The sequence below is a fragment of the Stegodyphus dumicola genome, chromosome 1 (genome assembly GCF_044657685.1).
Source record: "Stegodyphus dumicola isolate Sdum_Otavi_A_Nest chromosome 1, ASM4465768v1".
Taxonomy (NCBI): domain Eukaryota; kingdom Metazoa; phylum Arthropoda; class Arachnida; order Araneae; family Eresidae; genus Stegodyphus; species Stegodyphus dumicola.
In genome coordinates this window covers 159,358,342-159,384,595 of record NC_140768.1, presented here as the reverse complement: position 1 = coordinate 159,384,595, position 26,254 = coordinate 159,358,342, and the positions used below count along the sequence as shown (strand labels likewise).

Sequence of the window (26,254 nt, the reverse complement as noted above, 5' to 3'; positions counted from 1 at the left end):
AAATCAAAACAATTTAGAAGTCAATGACTTAGTCCTCATCAAAGAAGACAACCTTCCGCCTCTTAAATGGAGGTTAGGGAAAATAATTGCTGTTCATCTGGGCTCAGATCAAAGAGTCAGAGTTGCTAGTATTAAATCTGGTCATGGTGTCATTAAACGACCAGTCGTGAAATTGTGTCCTCTTCCTATTCAGACTAAAAAACTATGAACTGCTTCGCATATAATATTTTGTATTATTTTTCTTATGTTTATCTTTTATTACAGACTATTTCAACGAGGGCCAGGATGTTTATGTGAGTATCGTTTGCTTTATTTTATTGTTGCAAACAGCGTAAATTCCTTTTGTTTCTCTTCCTTTAGTTTTGAACTTTATGTGTGGCAACAAGATAATTGATTGATAGAATTGTGTTTGTGACAGCCATGTAGAATGGCTCGCTTATTTTGTATCAATTATTTCGCATCGTTGACATATTATTTATAATTAGTGTAATGAAATAAAAGTGTAGGAATACAGTCCATTTGATGATTGATTATTGTTTGTGAAACATATTAAGTTTAAGAACATATATATATCCATGCTGTATGTGTAGGTTTAAAACCAATATGTGAAATAATGTAATTACTATTAATATTTTTTATTCATTCTCTGTGTGTTACTTCCACATAACTGGTACTATGATGTCAGTATTTTTATATATTATTGAACATAACTATGTTTTTTATGCATATATGCTATTGTATTTTTCGTTGTGAGAAAAATTTTGATGTCCCATCTTACGACATGGAAGATATTTTCTAAGTTAGTGCTTAAAAACTAATTTTAGCAAAATTACCCTAAGCCCTCTATTTTTGTTTTTTTGCTTTTTTAATTTAAATTTAAAAAAATTTTCTTCCAAAAAAGTTCTTAATTTTTTTTAAAGTTTTTTAATATTTTACTTTTTTATATTCTTCATATTTATTTTATTTTCATTTTTTTATTATATATATTACAAATCCTAAAAAAGGAAAAAAAGTCTCCATACACTATACTATACGCAAGCACCTTAATCGATCCTCTTCATCTTCTTTTCTATCAAACTTCAGCGTCCAGTCACTAATTGTTTCTACGCTTTAAGCATTTTAATTTGTTTTCATTAGATTTATTTTCACTTAATTTCTTATTTCTCTCTATCAGTTTCGGCGCCCACTAACCACATTTTTCAGACTTCCCATTAGTTTTTTTTTTTCTGTCCGTAGACAGCCAACATATTGTTAACACTAATTCAAGCCTCTGATCCCCCTTTTTAATTACTTTTAACCGACTTTAATACAATTTACTTTTCTGATAGCTTGCCTTTATATCAACCTAAAGTTTCTTAATAAACTCCATCCTATTTTATTTATTTCTCACGTTTTTCCTATCACTCATCCCATCTCCTTCAAACACCTCGTATTTTGCATCACCTTATAATTCATTTTTATTTCTCTCATATCTCCTCTTCTTATTCACCTTGAGCAATCTAGAAATCTCCATCTATCGCCTTATAATATCTTTCATCTAGAACCACTCTCGACCCCAAATAACATCCGTCAGCTAACCCCTTTTAATTTTTTTTCCGCTAGTTTTTTTTTGGGGGGGGCTGAACTATAAGCCTTCCAACAAACTCCCTTTAATTTCTTTCAATTTAAACTTTCTTCTGACTTCACACTCAAATCTCTCTGACTCCCCTTCTTTTCACCCTCATATTTACCGTGGTTTAAATTATCCTGTTCTTCTCTTCTAATTAATGTAGAGCCTCCAAACAAACTTTCTTTTAGTAATACCTTCCCACTGAATTAATTTAATTTTCTCTGACCCCCCCTTAATCTTGGTCCCTTTTAGTTAATCTATTTTAAGACTTCGGAATAATTCTCGCAGCTCAGAAATCTTAGCTCTGCTGTTATTTAACTCTATTATTATAATTATCAACCATTTTCATCTTACACACTGTAGTTGTGCGTGCTGACTCACCTACTGATCAGCTAGTTTTATCTGATGAAAAATGAAAGATACATGCACTGAAAGATCTGAAAGTTGCCTAGACTTGGCAACACTTATTTCGTCAAATTCAACCACCCATGAGGAGAAAGTGCATTTAATCTTTAGAGTGCACAAATATTGTAACATCAAAAAAAGAGGAATAAATTTCTTCTACCAACGGAAGATCGTGAGCATATAGTTAAGACTCTTGCTGCTCTTCAAACCCTCGCTTTGCAAGGCTCCGCATATAGAACATCGCCACCATCAGTTGAAGCAGCTGTAAATACAGATTTTGTACTTTATCCGACGTCTGGAAAGCTACCACAAACAATCTGCCACCAGAGCACATGCCCAAATCCTTTGCTGACGTATTACGGCGACCAAAGAAACCAAGTTTAGTCATTCAGCCTCGTGGTGAAGTCTCTGCAGAAGAGCTAAGAAACCAACTTAATTCAAAGGTTCCAATAGCTCACCTAGGTGTGGCAGTGGATAAAATAACATCCACTAGAAGGGGCGGAATAGAGGTACACTGCAAAACAGCGGAAGATGTTCTCAGACTTGAAGAGTGACTTCAGCAAGCCAAAGTTTCAGCTGACATCAAGGAACCAGCAAGGCGGAAACCACGCTGAGTCATCCATGATGTCGCGGAATGCACTAAACCAGAAGAAATCATTGATGAACTCTGTGAAATTACAAGAATGCCGAGAAGCTCCTATAAGCCCCTTTTCCGCATCAAGGAAAGGAGAAATGGCCGAGTCAAGTGGGTCATTGAATGTGACTGAATGTGAAAGTATACACGGGATGGACAGCGCATGGTATTAAAGAATACCTCGGTATCGTGCGGTGTTTCAGGTGCCAGCTATATGGCCACACCCAGGAAGTCTGCCAGAGTAAAAGAAATTACTGTGGATACTGCGGAGGAAATCATGCAACAAGACAGTGCATGGCCAATAGTGCAGAATGTATCAACTGTGGAGAGGCCAATAACAAATACGGCACCCATCACGACTACAGGCACCCAGCATATCATCTAAGCTGCCCTGAATTCCAGCGGAGCATTCGTTACGTCCGCAGTATTACAGAGTACTAAGGCAGTAACGGGGAAACGAACAGTTGTCACAGAGCTCAATTCCTTAGCAATCAAGAAGACTGACACGTACTCTGGCAACAGAGCATCCGATAAAAATCCGGAACGTATATCTCAGGAACCCACATCTTCCATAACCCACGAAAGCAATTTTCCTTTTATGCCAATAAATACTAACATCTTCGAGCATGATGAGATTAAGATACTCCAGATAAATTTACAAAGAGCTAGAGCCGCAACGGCCCAACTGGTGCAACAAGCAATGGAAGCGGAAGTAAACTTTATTCTTGCTCAGGAGCCGTACCTGCAAGCAAGCAATGTAGCTGGCCTCCCTCTAATGTGGACCATCATCCAGTCACATGATGGAGAAGGCCCAAGAGTAGCTACTATTTGCTGTAATCAAAAATGGGCACCCACTATCATCAAAGCTACCAGAGATGCAGTAACAATGGCGATTGAGGCAAAAAATCTTAGAATACTAGTTACTAACATCTACATCCCTCCCACGGTAGACATTTCTGAATCACTAGATCTACAACAAAGAATTCTGGCTGATTACCCCAACGAACAGCACCTTCTTGCGGGGGACTTTGCATTCTGAAACCTGGGGATATCCACATACGGATCTGAGAAGACGTGCAGTAGAAGACTTTGTGGCAAGTAATGATCTATCCATTCATAATGAGCCTGAATGCCTGCCTACGTTTGAAACCGTTAATGGCAAAGGGTGGCCGGATTTAACGCTCTCATCTGCAGCTCTGACCCCAAAGATAAAAAATTGGACAGTGTAGGATTCCATTACCAACTCAGATCATAGGTACATTACCTACAGTATAAACCAACAGCATGAAAGGCTAGTAATGAAGCGCTATAAGCTTACCAGAAGTAAAACTACTCAATTTTCTAGGAAAGCACGTCCAATCCTAAATAGATTATTAACGGAGCTGCCAAACACCATAACAGTCAAAGACGCGGAAGTATTGACCAATAATTTCATCAGTGACCTCCAAATTATCTGTGACAGCACCTTTGCGCTGAAAACCCCCAAAATGCTACACGCTGCAAACTGGTGGACCAGGGACCTCAGAACACAGCGTAGCCGTACCAGAGCTATGCGCAGGCGCATGAAAGCAGAAAGAGATCAGGATGCTAGACAATTACTATCCATAGAATATAATAAAGCGCAGGCCCAGTATAAAAAGGCCATATTTACGGGCCAAACTTGAAAGCTGGAAAACATTCTGCACTGATCATAGAGATACCTATGGGATTCTGCACCAAATAGCCAGCGAAAAAGTTTTTAACCCGACTCTACATCACACTTTTGATGGTCATGCCTATGGAGAGTCAGGTATTATGGAAGCAACCATAAGAAGAATCCTAGATGCGGTTTTTCCATGAGGATGACACATAAGACTTGCAATTGCATCCGGCATTCTCACTTATATCAGGCACTCCAAATGATGTACCTTATACCGATTCAGAAGTAAATGCAATTATGCGAAATCTGCCGAAGAAGAAAGCTCCAGGTCCCGATTCTTTAGATTACGATATCATTAGAGCGGTGCACAATGCGAATCCGAAATTTCTTGTCACCTACTTCAATAAGCTCCTCTCTCTGCAATATTTTCCTAAGTTCTTTAAGATCGGGCAAGTGGTCCTATTTCAGAAATCTGGAAGAGACAAAGAAGATCCTTCTTCCTTTCACCCCATCTGTCTTCTTTCGGCTTTAGGCAAAATTTATGAAAAGTTGACAATACTCAGGATCAAGCATCATTTAACCTTGTCTGGCCACATCTCAGAGGCGCAGTTTGGCTTCAGGGAGAACCGTTCCACTCTTAACGCTCTTGACATTGTTAAAGATGAAGTTCAAAAGATCAAGGAAGATAACCAGCATGCGGCCGTCCTCAGCCTTGACTTACAGAGTGCGTTTGACTCCCTGTGGTGGCCTGCCATCATTGAAGCTTTACATGCGGCAAGCGTGCCTAATAATCTTCTACAAGTAATTAAAAGCTATCTCAGCGATGGCACTTTTACCGTGGTCTATAATGGCAGCATATTGAATAAAAAGCAAATACGAGGCTGTCCACAGGGGTCATGCGCTGGACCAGATCTCTGGAATCTCACATTTCACTCCATACTGAATGCGCGTTGGCCGTCGCATACAAAGACAGTAGCCTTTGCAGATGATGCCACTTTCATCGTTCGAGGCCACAGCAGGGACGAATTGGAGAAAAGCTGCAACAAGGTTATCTCGCTCTTTGACAACCTCTGCACTGGAAAACACTTAAAAATATCACAGGATAAATCAAAATACATTATATTTCACAAGCCTAAACAAACTAGCATAAGAAACCCGTGCATCAAGGTAAGAGGAGTGACGGTCAAGAGGGTCAAGTAGTTAAAACTCCTTGTCCTCATTTTGGATGAAAACCTCACTTGGATTCCTCACTTGCAAGCCCAAAGGTCAAAGCCACAAGAATAGCGACTAGAATTAAAAATATGCAGGGTAAAGATTGGGGATTACGACCCCACATCCTCAAGACTATTTACAAGACGGTAGTGGAAAAAATAGTTTTGTATGGGGCAGCTATTTCGGCCCTACCCATGACTGCGAGAAAATTGAATTTACTTAATAGCATCCAACGACCTTTCATCCTTGCTATCACGAAAACATACAGGACAATGACCACAGCAGCGGCAGCGGTTTTAGCTGGACTTACTCCTCTGCCAATAGCCGCACTACAAGAGGCAACTGTCTCTACTGTCATGCTTCTTAGGAAGTCAGCCTCATTTAGAGGAACTACATTTGTACCATCAGACTTTGAGAACAAAAATTCTCAGCTCAAAGTTCATCCCGCTAGTTATGGGTTGGGCATTCGTGCCCATACCTCTATGTCTCAGGATTTACGGGTAAGAGACACAGGCGGTGCAAATACCATCAGCATATTCACTGATGGCTCAAAAATCAACGAAGAGGCAGGCTGCGCTTTTATTTCTCATTATCATGATAAAGTCTTAGAAACATGGAAAGGATACCTTGGACTTAATAGATCGGTATTCCAAGCTGAAGCAGTAGCATTGCGCCAGGCTATAACAGCAGCTATGATGTTTGTTGACCAAGAAGTTTGCATTTTCTCAGATGGTCAGTCGGCAATCTTTGCTCTTCGTGATCCATTCCATCCATCACCGATCGTAGCAGATATACAATGCCTGCTCAAAGAAAATGCGCATGACTGCAACATCCAGATTTTATGGATTAAAGCGCACGTGGGCCACAGGGATAATGAGGATGCAGACCTCTTGCAAAGGAAGCTGCAAAGAATATCGGTGCGCAAGATGTCCAGATCCCGCTTCTTAAATCTTATCTGAAGCGAGTCTGTCGCATTAAATCGCAGCAACAATGGCAAGAGGAATTGGACTCTATATCGCAAGGCCGTAGAACCCATGACTTTGTCCATAGAGTTTCCCAAGATCGACTCATCTCAGCCCATTTTCGTTCCCGTTTCATTACAGGCCACGGACCATTTCCCCAATATTTCTACCAAAGGGGAATATCAACAACTGATCATTGTGTCTGTAATGAAGTAGGTACACCTGATCATTACGTTACGTCTTGCCCTCTCACGGAAGAATGGCACATGAGGCTTACTGATACTGACATTGCTTATAAACGCTTCTTCATTAAGCAGCCAGCCTATCTCAAGAAGCTCAAAAGCATTATGAAGAAACTTGAAGCACTAGGACTAGAATTATGCAGTCCAAAATAACAGACTTAAATTTCGCAGAGATTCAGAGCACACTGGTTTTCAGTGGCCTCTGCAAGAAGCCCATCTTGAGTCAGTACGCAGAGTAACATTAGGCTGGGAACACGGAAAACAAATGTAAATATGATTTAATATTATCCAAATGTAAATAGTTGAATTATGTATATTTGTAATGAGCATATTATTGCATGGGTGCAATATTGTAATGCATGGGTGCAATATTGCATGTGCATTTTATAAATAGAATATTGTGCAGAGTATTGTGAATAATGTATTGTACAGCACACTGTGTATAGTACCTTGGTAAAATGTGTAAGTGCTCGTAGCATGCAGAGCTATGCTTTGAGCCGCAGGATGCATAATAATTATAACTGTAGTACTACAACTTAATGTATTCAAGAGCACAGAATGTAAATATTATAGTGGTAATTATTATAGTAGTTATATGTATGTAAATATTATTGCATTCTGTAAATTTTAGTGCATTGAGTGATTTATATATAGTAGTGTGTTAACGTGCATATTATGAAATGTATAGTGCATGGTAAATACGGTATTTAATGTATCTAGCACATGTAATTTTTTAACTGCAATTAATTTAATCTGTAATTTTTTCCCTCAATGTGTATTTCTAACAGTGTTTTTTATAAGCTTTTTGTATTAAGAATTATGTTGTATATAACAAAGTGTTACTACCACTGGCTATATTATTTAATCAAGAGTAATGTTCAATGTAATATGTAGCCAATACACACAGTGCATTATGTGTAGAAATGAGTTTTGTAAGGTGTCCTAAATATAGTGCAGTGTTCAATGCAATATGTATTATAAAAATTTTAGTGTATTGGGTGTTTTATATACAGCAGTATGTTAAGGTTCAATGTAACCAGTAGAATGTTTAATTACAAAGTTATTTTTGGTATGTTTTAAGAATACAGCAAAATTTATGCCACAGTTAACTTTTAACATGTTATTTAATCAAAAGTAATATGGGCTGTACTATGTCCTTAAAGCTGTATTTTGTATATTATAAGTACAGCACAAAGTAAACAAAGATGATTTCTGTGTGCAAAATGTGTAATCTGTTTGTAGTGTGCAATTTTGCTCTTTATTTAAGAGCTTTTAATTTATTTATCTGTTGTATCAAGTTATTTATTTAAGTCTGTCTTATATAACGAAGTTATATACTATATAATCCAGTTATGTCTTATTTAAACAATTACATTGTTCAGAATCTATGTTGAATTGTCAAGAATAATGTTTAGCGTAATATGTTGCAAAGTATAGTGTATTAAGTGTAGCATTGAGTTGTAAATGTGCCTTAAGTACAGTGCAGTGATCAACGCAATGCATATTATGAAATGTATATTGTAGCGAGTATGTGTAGTAATGTGTTAACATGCGATGTAGCCAGGAAAATGTTTAATTTCGCATGCAGAAAAATCTATATTTTGCCCTTGTATGGCCATGTACTTTGCCCTTGTATTGTTTTCGGAATGTAGCTTCAGATAGTTGCGGGTTCCGGACGATACCCGACTAGTCTATGTAAGCCGTCCGGGTGTCCGGACCTGCTCTCACCTGTCACCTGTCGTTCCATTCACCTGAGAGCCATCTGTATAAATCTTTAAGCATCGTTGTATAAGCACGGACATTCTTGCAGAAAAGGGTCGGGTGTACTTCCGCAACTTGTAGATTGCTCTCAAAGTCCTCCGGTGAGAAATAGAGGTTCTGGTATTGAGCAGGTTGCTTAAGGAGAGTGACTTTTGCGATGACCGCTTCACTTTGGGCCCGTATGTGCAGTGGAATAAGTCCAGCCAGCATTGTGGCTGCTGCAGTCGCTGTGGTCCTGTAGGCCCTCGTGATGGCCAAAACAAATGGGCGCTGAACGCTGTTCAAAATTTGTTGCTTCCTCGTAGTCATTGGAAGTGCCCATATAGCCGCCCCATAGATAAGCATTTTTTCTACCACTGTACAGTATATTATCTTTAGAATGTGGGGCCGGAGCCCCCAGTCTGAGCCTTGCATGCCCTTTATTCGAGGGGCTATTCTATGAGCTTTAATGCGTTGAGCTCGCAGATGCGGGAGCCAGGAGAGTTTTTCATCGATTAATAAGCCGAGAAGCTTTAGTTTTTTCACCCGTTTTACGCTCTTTTGTCTAAGGTGGATTGCGAAGGAGTGTCTGGCCAGGTTTATGGAATATTATATATTTCGACTTGAGCTCCGAGATTCGTAGCTTCTTTTGGTTGCATAGCATGTCAAACTGCGAGATAACGTCATTGCAGCGGGCTTCGAGAACGTGCCTGCTGTGTCCTCTGACGATGAATGTAGCGTCATCTGCAAATGCAAATGCCTTCGCTCCTTCCGGCCACTGAGTGCACAAGATCGAATTGAAAGTCACGTTCCATAGGACAGGAACAGCGCATGATCCCTGTGGACAGCCCCTGGTCTGTTGTCTGGTAATGATTCCTCCGTCGTGCACAACTATGAATTTTCTGTTGCTGAGGTAACTTTTAAAAAACTGTAAAAGATTGTTTGTAATATCAGCTGTGTGCAGGGCTTCGAGCACAGTAGGCCACCACAGGGAATCAAATGCGCTTTGGAGATCTAAACTTAGCACTGCTACGTGTTGATTGTTACTGCAAGCTTCCGTGATTTCTTTCTGAAGAAGATCAAGGGCATGGACCGTTGATATGCTTTCCCTGAAACCGAATTGTAGCTGCGACAGGAATTTTTTCCGGGTGAGGTGATGCTTTAGTTTTGTGACTACAAGCTTTTCTAAAATCTTTCCTATTGCCGACAACAAGCATATCGGGCGGAAGGAGGCAGGGTCATTCGGATGCTTCTCAGGTTCGGCAAAGAGGACTACTTGCCCCGTTTTAAATGCCACTGGAAAATACCTGTGCTCCAGCAATTTGTTGAAATACTTGCAGAGGAATCCGGGTTTTGCCTTGTGTACAGCTTTGACTATGCTGTAATCAAGCGAGTCCGGGCCTGGTTCTTTTCGCTTGGGCAGAATACGCATGATAGCGTTGACTTCCGGATCCTGAAAGGGAGGATCGTCAGTTGCCGTCGTGAAGAGCTGATATGCCAGGTGAGAATTTTCTGTGAATTCCTCATGACTGTCGTTTGAAAAGACTGCATCCAGGATTTTGGAGAGTATTCCTCCTTTGCAGTCTCTTGCTCTATTGGTGAACTGTCAAAAAGGCGAAGCTGTTGTGGTTTAAAGACACTACCTCGTGCTATTTTGAATACCGCACCATAAATATCGATGTTATTAGTGCAAAAGTTTCTCCAACACGCAAGCTTTGCTCTAAGAATTGCTCTTTTATATTCCTCTTGCGCCTTTCGGTATGAGATGCTGAGTGCCAGCCTAGCTTCCTGGTCGTATTCTGCTTTCATGCGCCTTCTCATTGCGCGTGTTTTACTGCACTGCGCTCGGAGATCTTTCGTCCACCAGTTCGGCATATGCAGCGTTTTCCGCGTCTTCAGGGAAAAAGTACTGTTGCAGATGTCCTGTATTGTGGAGATCAGAGAGCTGGTGAACGGTTCCGGGTCCTGGGATGTAGTGCATGCTGTGAGATCTTCCTCTGCGCTTCTAAGGGAAAAACGAACTTTGTTTATGAATTGCGCTGTCTTTCGCTTTGTAAGCTTATAGCGCTTGAGGGTCATTCTCGTATGTGGATGGCAAATATTGTAAGTAACATACAAATGATCAGAGTTGGATGGTAAGTCTTGCACCGTCCATTGTTGGATACATGGGGTCAATGAAGCTGAGGTCAAGGTTAGGTCAGGCCGACCCCTACCATGAACCGTTTTATACGTTGGAGGACTGTCTTCAGTGTTGTGCAAAGTTAAATCATTGCTGGCCACGAAATCTTCTATGGTTCTCCCTCTTGCGTCTGAGCTTGGGTAGTTCCAAACTTTCGAGTGCGCATTAAAGTCACCTGCAAGGAGATGTGACGTACTAGGATATTGTACAAGAGTTCTCTGAATTAGTTCCAAGGAGTATGTCATGTCTTCAGATGGTGAAAGGTAAACATCCGTGATAAGCACATTGAAGTTTAATGTCTCTGCAGCTATAGTAATTACGCGTGTGGCTAGGACGATGGTGGAAGACCATTTCTGTTGGCAGCATATTATTGCCGTTCGCGGGCCTTCGGCAGTATTGCCCTGAAATACAGTCCACGAGAGAGGAAAATCGGACGAAGAAAAAGACAGAAGGAGGAACGAAAAGACTGGCACCAACGGAAAAAATTCAAGCAAGAATCCAGACCGGAGGCCGCCAAGACCAGCCGTCCAGGGGCCAAACGGAAAAGACAGGAACCCGAAGACTACTACCCCAAGAAGCCGGAGTACAGAAGGCGAAAAAGAAAAGTCACCATGGAGGAAACTCGAAGAACCCAAAAGCGGAGATTGACTTCCATGAATTCTATAACTTGGGATCAATTTTGCCAGAAGAGGATGTCGAAAAGTCAAAGATAAGTTAAAATCTCCTATAAATTTTTTCTTTTGTTCTGAAATGTTATGCGTAAATACGTAGTTCTATGTGTTGACGGAAGTCAATTTGTCTCGGTTAAGACTTAGTTTTGTTTTACTTTATTTAGCTAAGGCAAAAGCATTATTTTCTTTAAGTGTAAAATCTAACAGCAAGCAGTTCCTGTTGGTCGAAAGACTGGTTCTGTTATGTTAAGCCAGAATTTGGCCGAAAGTAAAATAACTTCGTATTCTTGTATTAATGAAAAATTTAGTTTCAGTGCCGCCAGCTTGGCGAAGAAAGCGTGAAGTAAAATTTTATTTTTATCCTATTCATTTTATGGTAAATTGTAAACATCATATATATTAGAATTTTGTAAATATAGGTAAATACTTGAAAGTCATGTAAAAGTAGAATTTAGTCTAGAAGCATAAAATTTTAGATGCTAAAAGTAAATGCTCAAAAGATATGAATTCAAATTTAAGTATTAAACAGTAGGTAAAATCATGCTTTAGAGCGAAAGCCTGCATGTCTAAAGATGAATGAGGGGGAATTTAGAATGAATGTGTTTTGTAAGGTTCTTCACCTACACTTGAATTTTAAGAATGTTAAACATAGCTCATCGAGTTTCAGTATGTTCGATTAAGGTGTGTCATATTTGGTCGTTTGTATTCTAACAAATCATTGTGGTTAGGGGAAGTGTTGTAATACAAAACAGAAAGATTCCCGTTTGACACCACACATGGTGGAGAACCAGGGTAAAGTTAAATTCATGTTTGAATATTTGAATGAATGTGAGTGTAAGCAGTTAATTAAGGAAAAGAAAAGGATCGAAAACGAAAACGTTATCGAGTGTTAAGAAAGTGTAAATCATAATGCATTTGTAATATACTGATACTTATTCTTTCCAGATGCTGGAAGGAAGAGAAATAGATTGCTTGATGAAGACCAAATTCCAGAAAGGATCCTGTAAGAAGATATGGTAATTTAACATCTACAGAAATGATAATAATTGTTTTAGGAAACAGTTTGTTTTATGTAAACGGGGCTCTTGAGTTTTAGGTCAGAATATGGAAACCTTTTCAACAGGTCATTTCTAGGACCTGCTTCCAAGTTTACCAAATTCTGGCAGCGGCAAATGTAGGGTTTATATTTATTTTAACTAACATTTATTTTAAGTTCAAGCTATCTTTCCTGTCAAGCCTTTACTTTCCCCTAGAATTGCCAATGCCAGAGTATGTAAATTGTAGTAGAACGCGCAGAGTATTCAAATTTTAGCAGAAGTAAATTGAGTTTAAATAGAAGGGAAACGAGATTGTAAGTGTGCTTCTTGAATCGCGAGCGTGAAGGTTGCTAGGTAGTAATTTAAGAACCGCGCGTTTCGGCCTGTGTGCCTATTTCGGCAGTTCGTTGAATCTTTCAACTTCTTAACCAGTAAGTTTGCTGAATCTCAGCTGTATCTTAGAACGCGGTTAAGTTAGTTACGATTATAGAGCCTCGTAGGTAGTGATTTCGTTATTTATTCATCCTGTCATTTATTTTTAGTTGTACTTTTATATTTTGTTAAACCGCCGGGTCGGCGTAGTTTGTGAGCGTCAAGTGAACGCAGCTGTATTTCTAAAGTGGAATAAAAAGGGATTTAAACCCTTCTTACGAGTTTGTGTAATTTACAGTTCAAAGCAGTCACTACCACTGTTGCTGACAAGTTGGGGCCTCGCAACATTATAAATGAAAAAGCCAAATTTTAACTAGACGACGTTTGGGTTGCATACAATATGAAAATACTTCAAACTGGAAACGTCTAAAAACTAAAAGCCCGGATATTTTGACATGAAGTTTCATTTTTACGTTATTTGGTATATCATGTTAAAATTGCCATTGTACTGATTCTACTAAGATTTTTATTGATGTATTGATGAATTGAATTCAATACAATGGCCTATTTATTAATCATGATTTACTTACATTAATATTATAAGCTGAATCTGTTAACCATCGCCAGTTTGAAGAATTGTTATGTGAAATAGAGAGTGAGTACGCAGATTTTCTGCTGCATAACAAAGTACATTGGTAAGAGGAAATATTTCGTGTTCTTATTAGCATAAATGAAAGCATTTCTCCTTTAAAAGTGTATTTATTATCCAGAACTAACGAACGATCAGGAGATTTAAAAATTTTACTTCATGGGTAGTCGTTACCTCTCATCTAAATCAGCTTAATCAAAATCTACAGGGAAAATGAAACACATTTTTTCGAGAAGTTATTTCATTTAAAAACAAATTATCTCATTTCGTTCAAGATTTTGAAAGAGAAACTTTGACTCACATTCCAAGCGTATCGAAACATCGCCAAGACAATAATTCTGATATTGACATTAGCTATTTCAGAACAGCAGTTTTAAATATGAGAGAAGGTTTTTAGCTGGTTTCAGAAATTCAGAAACAACAAAGCAACGTTGGCATATGTTAAAAGATTCTTAATATTACTCTAACAGAATTAAATTTTACTCCCTATAATACTGACATTGGCAACTTTTAAATCCAGTTCCTGGATTTAAAAAACAAGGAATTATGTAACGCGAAATTCGACCATCTTACCACTGATATAGAAACACTGGAGAAAACCAAATGTGAACTTAGTTCACAGCACATGTGGTCTGCTTTGAAAGTCCTGAAGAAGGAATATATGTTTATATTTAACACATGGATTAATATTCCTGACTCATATAATCAGCTGAAAAATCTGGCGTTTGCTGCTGTTTTCTTATTCAAGTCTACATATTCATGCGAGCAATCATTTTCTAACATGAATCAAGACTGAATTGAGAAGTCCTCGCATTGGTGAGATTTTAGAATCATGCTTAAAATTAAAAACAACAACATACGAAAATGATTTAACAAACTTTCCAAGGAGGTGCTAGGCCATTCTCCGCATTACTTACTGTTTGTTCGTTATAATCATGATTTAAGTATTTGAATACGTTACAATTTTATTTTATCAACAAATAGTACCGTCGTTTAGTGTTAAATAGTCGTCGTTGTTTGACATACCTATACAGCTTAACTAAGACTTCAAAATTGCAGTATTAAGTTACTTTTAGGGAGTGTTTGAAGTGAAGTGTGGATGGGAGAGTTGGAAGAGAGTTGACCTCAGAGAATGTACGCTGATCAGATTCAGGACGTTCTTAGTAAAAGCCAGCGTAGGAGTACCCTAATTAAGTAAACGACAATATACCTACGTACATAATTTAAGTTAATAAAATGTGGCCCTCAAAAGAGATTTCAATCGGTGAACTGTTGATAATTGGCTCTATTGACTAATGAGTTTGCCGACCACTGGTATAGGGGAAAAAGAATCTGTCTAAAATTAAATAAAATCTTAGAAATAGGAAACGTTAGATATTAAAAGAATTACAGCAAATAAATATGTTATTATGAACAGATAATGAGAGAAATAAGTTGAATTAGAAGTTCATAGAAATGATAAAAATTTGGAAATAAATGTAAGAAAAATAAATTTTTAAAAAATGAAGAAATTTCATTCTCATAAGATAATGAATTGCTATTAGAGGCAAGGTCTTTTTTATTACTTTTTTCTCTCATAATGTATACATTGTTTTCAAAGATGCGCACTGAATGGTTTTAGTTTGTTTGTCAAACGGAGATATTTTTTGAAAAATTCACTTCATTCTTCGGGAATATCACCCCGATTGTATTGATATCCTCGAAGAGAGTGTATGTCAAATTTGTGCACGATAGCTTTTAAGAAAGTAATTCAAAAATAGATGACAAACCATTCACCTCAGTGATAAACACTATAAATGCGCTAAATAAAAAAGAAGGAAAACATTTTACATTGTAACTCCTGATTTCATGTGGGGAATTTGGCCATTCTTTATTTTACTTGTTACATTCACGGCACACCGCTAGATATCTGTGACTGCCGTTCTGGTTTCCAGTCATCCGTCAATGCTGCTACTTGCCATGTTTTAGCTGTTTACTAATAGGTGATCTACTGTTTGTTAATCATGTGCGGTTACCAAGAGTAGAAATACAGCCTTTGTGTTATGATTATCACTATTCACTGAAGAAAATGCTAAATTTCTAGGACTAGGTACCTCTTCAAAGCGTGTTTTTTTTTTTTTTTTTTTTTTTTTTTTTTTTTTTTTTTTTTTTTCTGTTATTAATGTTTGATTTTACTTTGCTTCCATCAGCTATCAAAAGGTAATTATAGGTAATAAAAACCTCAGGCCAAAAAGGCTTTCTCTTACCTTTTTCGCATATCTCTCCTGAATAAGGATCTGAACAGTCACACACACTCTTCCCGTTTTCTATTCTACAAGTTCCACCATTTTTGCAAGGGTTTTGAGTACAAGGATCTAAAAAAGGAGAAAAGCATTTTAGAAGAACAGTTACCTTAAAAGTCTTTTTGTTTGTTTTTACTTTTTCTCATTTACATTTAAAACAGAGCATTTACCTCTTCCATTTTTGAATAATAATGTGAACATTAAAACAGATACTTTGTACAGTAATTAGTTTAATTGGAAGCAGAAAAGATGAAAAAAATATCCAACTGCCTTCGCCGGGAATCGACCCACGGACCTCTGGAATACCGGACCAGTGTGCTACCGTTACACCACGAAGGCACGCTAGGGAAATGGGAGAAATACCTTATAACCTAAGATTATTTTCTTCTTTGTACCGCATTGTTACAGATTTGGAATAGTTCTTAAAAAATTTTTGAAAAAATTCTTAGAAAGATTTTAGAATTCTTTCAAGGACTATTGTATTCATAGAAATTTATTCAGTGATTTCAGAAGGGAAGTTCGAGAGATTTGCAAGGATTTTCTCTAATCAGTTTTCAAGATAAAACTGCATTCATTGGCTGGGAAAAGAATGCTCTGTTACAACATTCACATCCCTCTCCTGAAAAACAATCTGCGCAATTACAAAATGTCTTTCCAGCTTTTATAAGCTTTCCGCTTTTATTTAGTTCCCTCATGTTCTTTGTACCTATGGTAAAAACTTCGGCATCGATTTATCATAGTCATTGTTGTGAGTGACAATACAATCCTTCAAACTTCGATTTAGACTTTTTGAAATTAAACTCTAAAATCATTTTTTCGCGCAATTAAAAACTACAATCTGAAAATTTCAGAATTTTACAGTTTACATCATAAGATAGATAAAAAAAAAGTATTGAGAGAAATTTGTATGTAACATTTCACATGATTTCTGTCATTTTGCAGAATTTTTGAAAATCGCTCAATTTTTTTCCAACTATTTTTCATCATGACTTTCCTCATATAAAAATTCATCAACTATAATATTTTGAGTTTTCATACATTATAAAAAAAGGTTTCACGCTCTTTTAAACAACAATGATCAAAGGAAAATGATATTGATTGGGAGATTTTCTACATATTTAAAAACAAATGTTCTGCGACTTTTAAGCAAAAGGGGAAATTGCGGTTCTCTTTTGAAGCCATTTGATTTCCATAGAGTTTCGAGGTTACGATGTCATTTTACGTCACATGTTTTCCTTGCTTTGTTACAGATTTCTTCTCGCTAGAAAGAATTACTTAGAATGAGATTAAGTTTACCACAAAAGTGTCTTGCCGTTTTATAAATGTCTTTTCCCCTTTCTTTATAGATTTATAAAAAATATTAATTAAGAAACTTTCTAAATATTTTATGATGATATTACAAGCTATATGCTAAATTATTTTTCTACTTTTAATGCATTACTTATTTTATAAATTTTACACTATAGCTTATTTTATAAACGTTTTGCTTTATTTAATCATTTATATACATTTGTTTATTAAGTTTTACTCGTTCCAGCATATTGACAAAGATTTTCAATTCAAGCATCTGCTAAAAAGAAAGAAAACGCTTCAGAAGCTATTGATATAAAAAATTGCTTTTTTTAAAATCAGCTTTATCATTTTTCTTCCTGAATAATGGTGGAATGAATCAGAAAAACGGTTAAAATTTCTCTTTTGTGTTCCAGCAATCTTGCAACAAATCTGGAAAGCTTCTTGAAAGGAATGTACTACACATATTCTTGAAAGGATTAAGCTATTCTTAGAAAAGTTTTACGAGAATTTTAGAAGAAATCTTATATTTATTTAACAAAGAATCCCCTTCCTCTTGGATTCTGAGAGATAACTAAGAAAAAAACTGTATTCACTCCTTTTAACTTTAAAAACATATACGTTACCATTTTCGCATCTCTCTCCTGAGTAAGGATCTGGACAATTACACATTATCTTTCCGTTGTCTATTTTACATGTTCCACCATTTCCACAAGGATTTGAGGTACAAGGATCTGTAAAAACAGAAAAGCACTTCAGAAAAAAATTATATTAAAAAATGCAATTTTTCTTTAAGGAAAAAAAAATACAGTTTACTCCTTCTTATCCTTAATCACAATCTAGACAATGAGAATGGAGTTTAAAATGTTTCTCTTCCTTGTCCCCCCTTTCGTACAGAAATTTTGGAGAAATTTTTGTAAGAACTGTACCAGAATTCTTAGAAGGACTCTTTCAAATATCTTTTCAAAGAATACGCTATTCATACAAGGATTTTCAAGGATTTTACTAGGATTTGTCACTACATTTTGATAGATAACTATCGATAAAATTATGTTCACTCCTTTGAGGTTAAAAAAATTACCAATCTTACCACTTTCGCATCTGTCTCCTGAGTAAGGATTTGGACAGTTACAAAATATCTTCCCATTTTTTATTTTGCACATTCCACCATTTCTGCAAGTATTTGGAGTGCAAGGATCTGTACAAAGCGAAACGTACTTTAGATGATAATTACATTTAAAAACTTTGCCTTTTATGCTGAAAAAAGATCATTTACTTCTTCTTTTCCTGCATAATAGCCTGAAGAGTCACGATGGTATCTAAGATTTTTCTGTTTGTGTTCAACCTCACTTACAAGAATTTTGGAAGGAATTCTTGCATGTAAGGAATTCTACAATAATTCTTAGATAAATCTTACAAGAATTCTCATTAGTATTTTGCCATTCTTAGAAGGATCATTAAAGAGTTCCAAAATTATTAAGCCATTCTATTAGAATTTTGTAAGAATTTGTACTAGTGCCTAACAAGAATTTTTTTCATTAACTTTGGAAACTAATTATGCATGAAAGTGCGCTCATTCCTTTAAGACTAAAAAACGTTGCTTTTACCACTTTTCCGTCTCTCTCCTGAGTAAGGACTGGGAGAATTACAAAGTGTATTTTCATTTGTTTCGCGGCACGTTCCACCATTTTGGCAAGCATTTGGATTGCAATGATAGCAAAGAGAGAAAAGCTTTTTAAAAGATTACACTAGAAAATGCCTTTTTTACTTAATTAAAAAACCGCTTACCTTTTTTCCCTGGATAATAATCTGAACAATCAGAAATGAAGTTGAAATTTTTCCTCCTTACAGATCCTTACAAGAAGTTTGGAACAGTTCTTGTAAGGATTGTATAAGAATTCTCGGAAGAAAGTTTTACAACAGTTTTTACTAGCATTACATCACTCTTACAGGGATCATACAAGTGTTCTACATGGACTACGACATTCTTATAAGGATTTTTATAGAATTCTTACAAATATCCAGTAAGGAGTTTTCCTGTTGCGATTTGAAAACTAATTAAGAAAAAAAAATTTTCTTCTCTTCTGTGACATTAAAAAACATTGCTCTTATCGCTTTCACATACCTCTCCTGAATAAAGATACGGAGAGTAACAAAATAACTTTCCATTTTCTATTATGCATATTTCACCATTTTGGCAAAAAGTTGGATTACAAGGATCTGAACGAAGAGAAGATCACTTCAGGAGATCATTATATTAAAAATTTTGTTTTGGCTTAACATTTTTTGTTTTGGGTTTACCTATTCTTTTGCTGAATAATTATGTATGTAAATACATTAGCGTCCGAGATTTTTGTTACAAGGATTCTACAAGAATTCTTACTAATATTGTGCCATTCTTACAAAGATCATACATGTGTTTTTACAAGGATTACGCTGTTCTTTTAAACGCTCTTTAAGAATTCTTACACGTATCTAAACAGCAGATTCCTCGTTAGAGTTTGAAACATTACTATGGATAAAATAGAAAACTTCGTTAACGTCTTTGAGAAACATTTGCTCTTACCACTTTCACATCTCTCTCCTGAAAAAGGATCTGGACAGTTGCAAAATATCTTTCCATTTTTTATTCTGCATGTTCCACCATTTTGACAAGGATTTGAAGTACAAGGATCTATAAAAAGAATAAAGCCCTTTATAACATAATGGCATAAAAATTTTCTTTGAACAAAAAAATAGCCAACACCGCTTTACTTTTTAGGAATTAATGTCAACTTTGAGAAAAGTGATTAAGATATTTCTCGTTTGTGTTTCACTTCCTTCATAAGAATTTTGGAAAAATGCTTTCAAGTATTTTACATGATTTCTTACATAAAGATAAGTATTCCTATAAGAAAGTTATGAGGAATTTGAAAAGATTTCATTTATTTAACAAGAAGTTTTCAAATTATAATTTTAAAGATAAATAGTAATAAAACTATATTTACGTGCTTCAGGCTAAAAACATGTACTCTTACCATTTTCACATCTCTCTCCTGAATAAGGATCTTGACAGTCACAAATACTCTTTCCTTTCTTTATTCTACATGTTCCGCCATTTTTACAAGGATTTTTTTCAGTACAAGGATCTACAAATAAAGGAAAGGGCCTTTAGGAAATAACAGAATTTGGAAAAAAATTCTATTTTTCGTTTAGTATTTAAGATTATAAAAGTAACGTTTGTCTTTTAATTTTTGAATAATTTGAAAGTGATGGGTTCTCTTTCTCTCAGCCCCCCTTTAAACAAAACCTTTTGAATAAAAAAGAACCGATGACGGACATTCGAAGGACACTTTAGTCGAACCTCGCTATAACCAGTTTTAGGGGACCAAAATTTTGATTCGGTATATACGATCTGAGAACAAAAAACAAAGGATCACTTCACAGAAGGCGTATAAAAAGGGGATTGATGAATCACACGGAAACAATGATTAGCATTAGCATTGTTATATCTAACAAAATGTTTTAATAGGAACTTTAATTTAGAAAATATATATTAAACGTTAATTACAATTATTATCATGTGCAGTGACTAAATTTCTTTTTCATTCTTCCAGTTTCACTCTGTGTTAATAAATTTACACAAAACACTTTCTTAGCCTACAAGTCATGCATGGTTTGCTTCTGTGCATCTAATTACAGCTTGCCATCTAAAATACGTATTTACAACTTTTTAGAATGAGCGCCTTGCCTCGAACACAGTGCTATCTGGCAACTCAATCAAAGGACTCGAATGAAATCAAAGAAATGTTTCAAGTTCTTTGTCTCAATGGGTTAATGAAGTAAGTTCTTGTGACCCGCGGCTCGCCGAGAAATATTGTAAAAGCTTCATAATTAATTGAACCATGACCTTTGATGCAACTTAACAAAAAACAAAGCGAGGAGCTAAAAATATATAGATTTTTTGGGTGGTTTGTATTTACTTGATCCTGTATTCTAAAGTCTCTGGCGCAGAGTATTCTTGCGAGCGCGAGAAGGCAATGCTGCGCTTTTTCGATCCCTGCGATATGATCGCGCTATATCTCACGGGCAATGTAACCTGAGAACACGTACAAGGAGCGACCTTTTCATGATTCTTTCTGTAAAAAAAACCTCGAACTTTTATTTGTATTCTTGCCAATGTTAAGCTCTTTGTTTGAATCGCGTTCGTGTGTATGAACTTTTAGAGGCCTTTTTTTACCGGAAGTCGAAAATTCACTATTTTCTTTATAGTCGGATGCCATGCGATTTATGTTTATCACAGAAACGCCCGTCAAATCAGCAGCAAACGTGAAGTTTCGTTGCCGAATTTATTACAAAAATGCTCTCGCAATTTGACAAAAACAATCATAACGATACTCTTAGCGAAACTGCGTAGTGGTTTTGTAACTCTAGGGGTTTTGAAATTATAAACATATAGCAAAATGATGCAGTTACTTTCTTCTCGTCCCTGTCAGTGAATGAATGAATGCTTCAATTACTTCTCTCATCGAGAGTGGGGTGAGACTGTGGTTGCGGGAATTTTCAGTTTCTGCAGTAATGCCAAAAAAGAGGATGTTTCCCTACTGGTCATCGAAAGATTAACATGTCATTAGCAATTTTTTAAATAAAAGGCTGGATGCAACGTAGTCTATTGTTTCACACATTTTTCCCTTCCGTTCCCTTTGCTCAACAATATTTTTATTCCATAACATAATATTTACAGTATGACATTTCGAAATGTTAGAACTATATTCTACGATGGACGCATACACTTTCTACTGCATTCAGTGTTCTTAACTTATGTTGACCGTGTAGTATAAACACGTCGATGTGACTCTTCTCCACAGATTTGAACTGTTCTGGAAGATCTTGTGGGAAGCATATAAGCCAACGTCTCAGGCTCGATCAGTCAATCGGTTTATAATCTAAATCTAATTAAATATTTTAATAAAAGTATAATATATTATAATTTTAATAAAAGTAAATTAAGCCCAGTGCTTCAAATAAGTGAATAGTAGTATAAATTAGTTCATGTAGTATAGTTGGTGTTATATTGCTTCTCGTTTGTTGTCTTTGATAAAGTTTTGTGGTTTTCGGTTCTCCTATCTTTTATAATGAACCAAAGTTTGAACAGTAAAAAGCGTAATAGTGCAGAATAAAGGACGTACGTCTTCAACCAGCGACAAGCCTGTGAAGAAACGAAAAGTGCAGTGTGTGTCCTTCCAAGTACATTTAAGCCTCATTTAGAAGTTAATCACCACAGCAAGATTGGCAAAACTCGTGATGTTTTTGACAGGAAGTTAAAATAACTGAAATAACAATAAAATACATTTTTAAGATTGCATCAATACCAAACAATGCTTTGCTAGCATCTTACAAGTAGACTTACAGAGTCGCGAAATGTAAGAAGCCTCATACCATCGCAGAAGAGCTTACTCTACCGACTACTGTAAATATGATGAACATCGTGGTTAGTGAGTCTTCTGGTGAAGCTGCTTTTAAAAGCGCTTTTGTTCAATAACACAATTAGTCGGAGAATACAATATATGTCAGTACAAGGATCAATTAATTGAAAAAGTTAAAGAAGTAGAATACAGATTGCAACAAGATGAGGCTACGGGTAATAATGAGGATGCTCGTTTGCGCTGTACGGTAATACTGTTAAAGAAGACCTTTTGTTTTGTAAAAATACCACTGCAGGAGCGAAGGCTCAGGACCTGTTCGAGATTCTTGATGCATTCATATCTGAAAATGATTTGAATTGGCCTAAGTGGGTTAGTGTTTGTATTGATGGAATTCTCTCCATGTCTGATTGCTATGAGGATGTCTGACTGCTAAGAGACACTTATTCAAAGTAAATTACCAAATGCATTGCGAACCCATCGGCAATATTCATAGAGAAGCGCTTGCGTCAAAGCATTTGAGTCCTGCATTGAATCAGGTCATAAAATGTGGTTAATTTTATAAAATCTCGTTCATTTAAAGTAATATTTTTCAAAAAAAAAAACTGTGTGAGGATATGGGAGTCGAACCCTCTTCTTTTATGTACTATAGCAGTGCACGATGGCTCTGTAGTAGTAATGCTTTATCACGTACCTTTGAAATGCGACAAGAAAGTTTTACTTTCTTTCAAGAGGAAAGGATACAAACATTCAGAGGATTTTGATGGTTCCGATTTTTTAATAAAACTGGCATATTTATGCGACATTTTTTAAAAGCTGAATTGTTTCAACCTCTTCCTGTAGGGGAAAAAAACATGCACCTTTTGAAGTCAAAGGAAAAATATCAAAATATCAGCTTTCATTAAAAAATAAAAAAATAAAAAAAAACTCAATCTATGGAGGGAAAAAATTTAATGAAACTGCAGGCAAAGATTGTTTTTTAATATTACAGCAATTGTTTACGTCACATGAAGTAGATCGTTTTCAAGATATAAAAACCATGATTGAAGGACAGTTATCACGGCCAATTATCTGGTTTTATTGTTACAAAATTTCGATAAATCCGTATGGATTCAAGATCCATTTAACATAAATGCTCAGTCTCAATTTACTTCTGTGAAAGAAGAGAATCTTATCGAGTTACTTTAGGACAACAGTTTGAAAGCAAATTTTGGCAGCATGGAATTGATAAAATATTAGATTTCAATAAACGATGAATATTCCTTTCTAAGTGATAAAACTCAGCGGATTTTAATTTTATTTTTGATGTCCTATTTGTATGAAGCTGGCTTTTTGGCGGTTCTGAAATAAAAAGTAAGTGTAGAGCAAAAATCAATATGGAAAAGGAAATGAGAGTTGAGAGTGGCAGTGTCCAGTTTAATTTCACGATTTGAGAAAATGCGCAGTAATTTGCAAGCTCGTCCATCACATTAGGTATTAATTTAATGTCAATTATGTAAAAAAAAATTAAATGATGAAGATACAAGAGTTTTGCTTACTTTTAGCTCTTACGATTAATCATCGTTTTGCTTAACGTAGGGAATTTTAGTTGAAAATGGCTCTGTGATTCGGAAGCGTTTGTGAACCACTGGATTAATGGTTCTTTGCGTGCGACAAAATAGAATTTTCTGAGGTACGAATTTAACTGAAACAATTAAGTGCTACACCTGCTTCTTACAATCTTCTGTTAAGAACACACAGAAAGGTGAAGGCGAATATAAAAGAACAGCATTTTAAAGATGTTTTTCTTATTCTAATATTCCAAACATAAAGGATTTAAAATTAGTATTTTTTCAACTGAAAATTTCAACCATTCTGGAAAAATATTTGAAAGATGCAAAACATTTTCACTGCAAGGCATCCATAAAGTTTGTTATAAGGTAAAGTGGAGTAAGTGCAGACTGGTTTTTGTAAAGTTGAATTTAAATCTGTGTATTTTCAGTCTGTTATGAAAATATTTAAGCTGCCGATACTGTTTAATTATTATTACCTAAAATTCTAAGTTTCCTTTTAAATTTTTATTTTGACAGGATATTGGGCAAAATGTTAACTGCTCTGCACTTTCCCCGAAATTAGGGCAACAGCGCAACTTAGTAATGCTCTGAAACCTTGTTGAACTAGGTAACTTAGATATGATTTTGTTACCTCTTGGGCATGTGAAGACTTATTTACAATTATAATATAAAATGCTTGATTCATTTAAGCAAGGAAAACACGGTCGTTTTTGCATAACACTATATCGAACAGCTCGGGTAAACTTGTAGAAATTATTACACCACTAGCTAGAGAAACTTCGCTCATACTGCAATAAAAACCAGTATACTCACTTGCTCCGTTTACGCACACTTACCACTCCACCTTATCCTATTTTTATATATACTTCCAAATGTATTATAGATACATTAGGCTAATTGGAAAAATCGGAGAGATGAAAAATTAGCAACCGCCTTCGCCGGGAATCGAACCAGGTACCTCCGGAATACCGGCCCAGCACGCAGAACCATTACACCACGAAGGCACGCTAGAAAGGAAGAAGAAATACCTTATATACTCCCCATTTTAAAGGGCGACTGGGGTTTTTAGGGGACCCAATCGCCAAATTCTGGGCGAGAAGAATCATTATCCAACACCCTTTTAGTTCGGGCGCCACTGTAGAGACATTAGGTTAATTGGAAAAGCCGGAGAGATGAAACATTAGCAACCGCCTTCGCCGGAAATCGAACCACGGACCTCTGGAATACCGGCCCGCGTGCAGAACCACTACACCACGAAGGCACGCTAGAAAGGCGGGAGAAATACCTTATAGTATAAAAAAGTATGGAAAATAAATAGCCGTATAAAATAACATTAAGTGTAAAAGAAATTAAGCAAATGTGAAGCTGTAAAACATGAGAATTTCGTTTGACTGTATAGCCTTAGGTAAAACAATGTAGAAAAAAGCAGTTGTTACTATTTGACACTTGAAGCTTCAGTAAAATAAAATTTTTAACGCATTGTACTATTATGTTTGCAATAAACAGCGTAGATTTCCGATATTACTTTGTGATACAGACTAAATTTAACGTTAGAAACAAAATGCAGCTCTCCGAATCACCAGTATCCACAAAATGGGTACAACCGCCTTTGAAGAATGCTTATTTAATCGAGCCGACGGCTCCTTCTTGCAATAGATGATGTTGAGCTCATTTATTGTTTTGTAACGCAATCGTGATTAAGTATTATTACGACAATGACAAGGAACCATACTGTACAACTCAGTGAAAGAGCCATAGCTACAGACAAAATGATTATAATAGCTTTAAAGAAAATTGCTTTGTGTAGTGGAAGAGATTTTTTGAATGGCACAAGAAAATTGTTCATTGTCAGAAGATATAAAGCAGGACTTCCTCAACTAGGGAAGAATTTCATAGTTTCAGGAGGGGAATGATGTCAGCAGCCCTTCCGGTTACCTGTTAATTATCTAGTTTTAGTTTATGAATGTAAAAAAGAATTTTAAATTTTAGTATTTATCAATCAATATTTTGATACATTTTCTTTACTTAATTTATAAAACACATAAAAAATATTTTTAATTTAAATAAGGGTATATGTAATTCCCGAGTTCTGAAATGGAGTGGCGGGGGGAGAATGATAGTCTAGCAATGATGAAACGGGTTGCATGGATCAATGGTTGTCTACAGAGCCGCCGAATGAGAAGCTACGCATGGCATGTAAATGAGTCTTGGCTCGTTAATGTACTGGGAAAAATATTCGGGTGCAAAAGAATATTTCCACAGATGTCTCTTACTTGTTCGCGAATCAGTATAAACAGTATCTTGATCACGCTCGTTATTAATGGAAAAATCAGTTACGAATCAAGAGAAGTATTTTGAAGTCAGTAATCAACATTA

At 36.2% G+C, this 26,254-nt stretch overlaps 1 protein-coding gene across 3 annotated transcripts in view; it reads right to left on the bottom strand.

The window, feature by feature from the left end:
• The window catches only part of LOC118192531 (uncharacterized), a 133,574-nt gene that overhangs the window by 50,772 nt on the left and 56,548 nt on the right, over nt 1-26,254 (bottom strand). For all 3 annotated transcript variants that reach the window (XM_085822685.1, XM_085822693.1, XM_085822695.1), the window contains exons 9-12: nt 19,941-20,051; nt 19,490-19,597; nt 17,550-17,657; nt 15,598-15,705 (exon numbers count right to left, since the gene is read on the bottom strand). In XM_085822685.1, the coding sequence (XP_085678811.1) occupies nt 15,598-15,705; nt 17,550-17,657; nt 19,490-19,597; nt 19,941-20,051 (435 nt within the window). The remainder of the gene's footprint in view (nt 1-15,597; nt 15,706-17,549; nt 17,658-19,489; nt 19,598-19,940; nt 20,052-26,254) is intronic.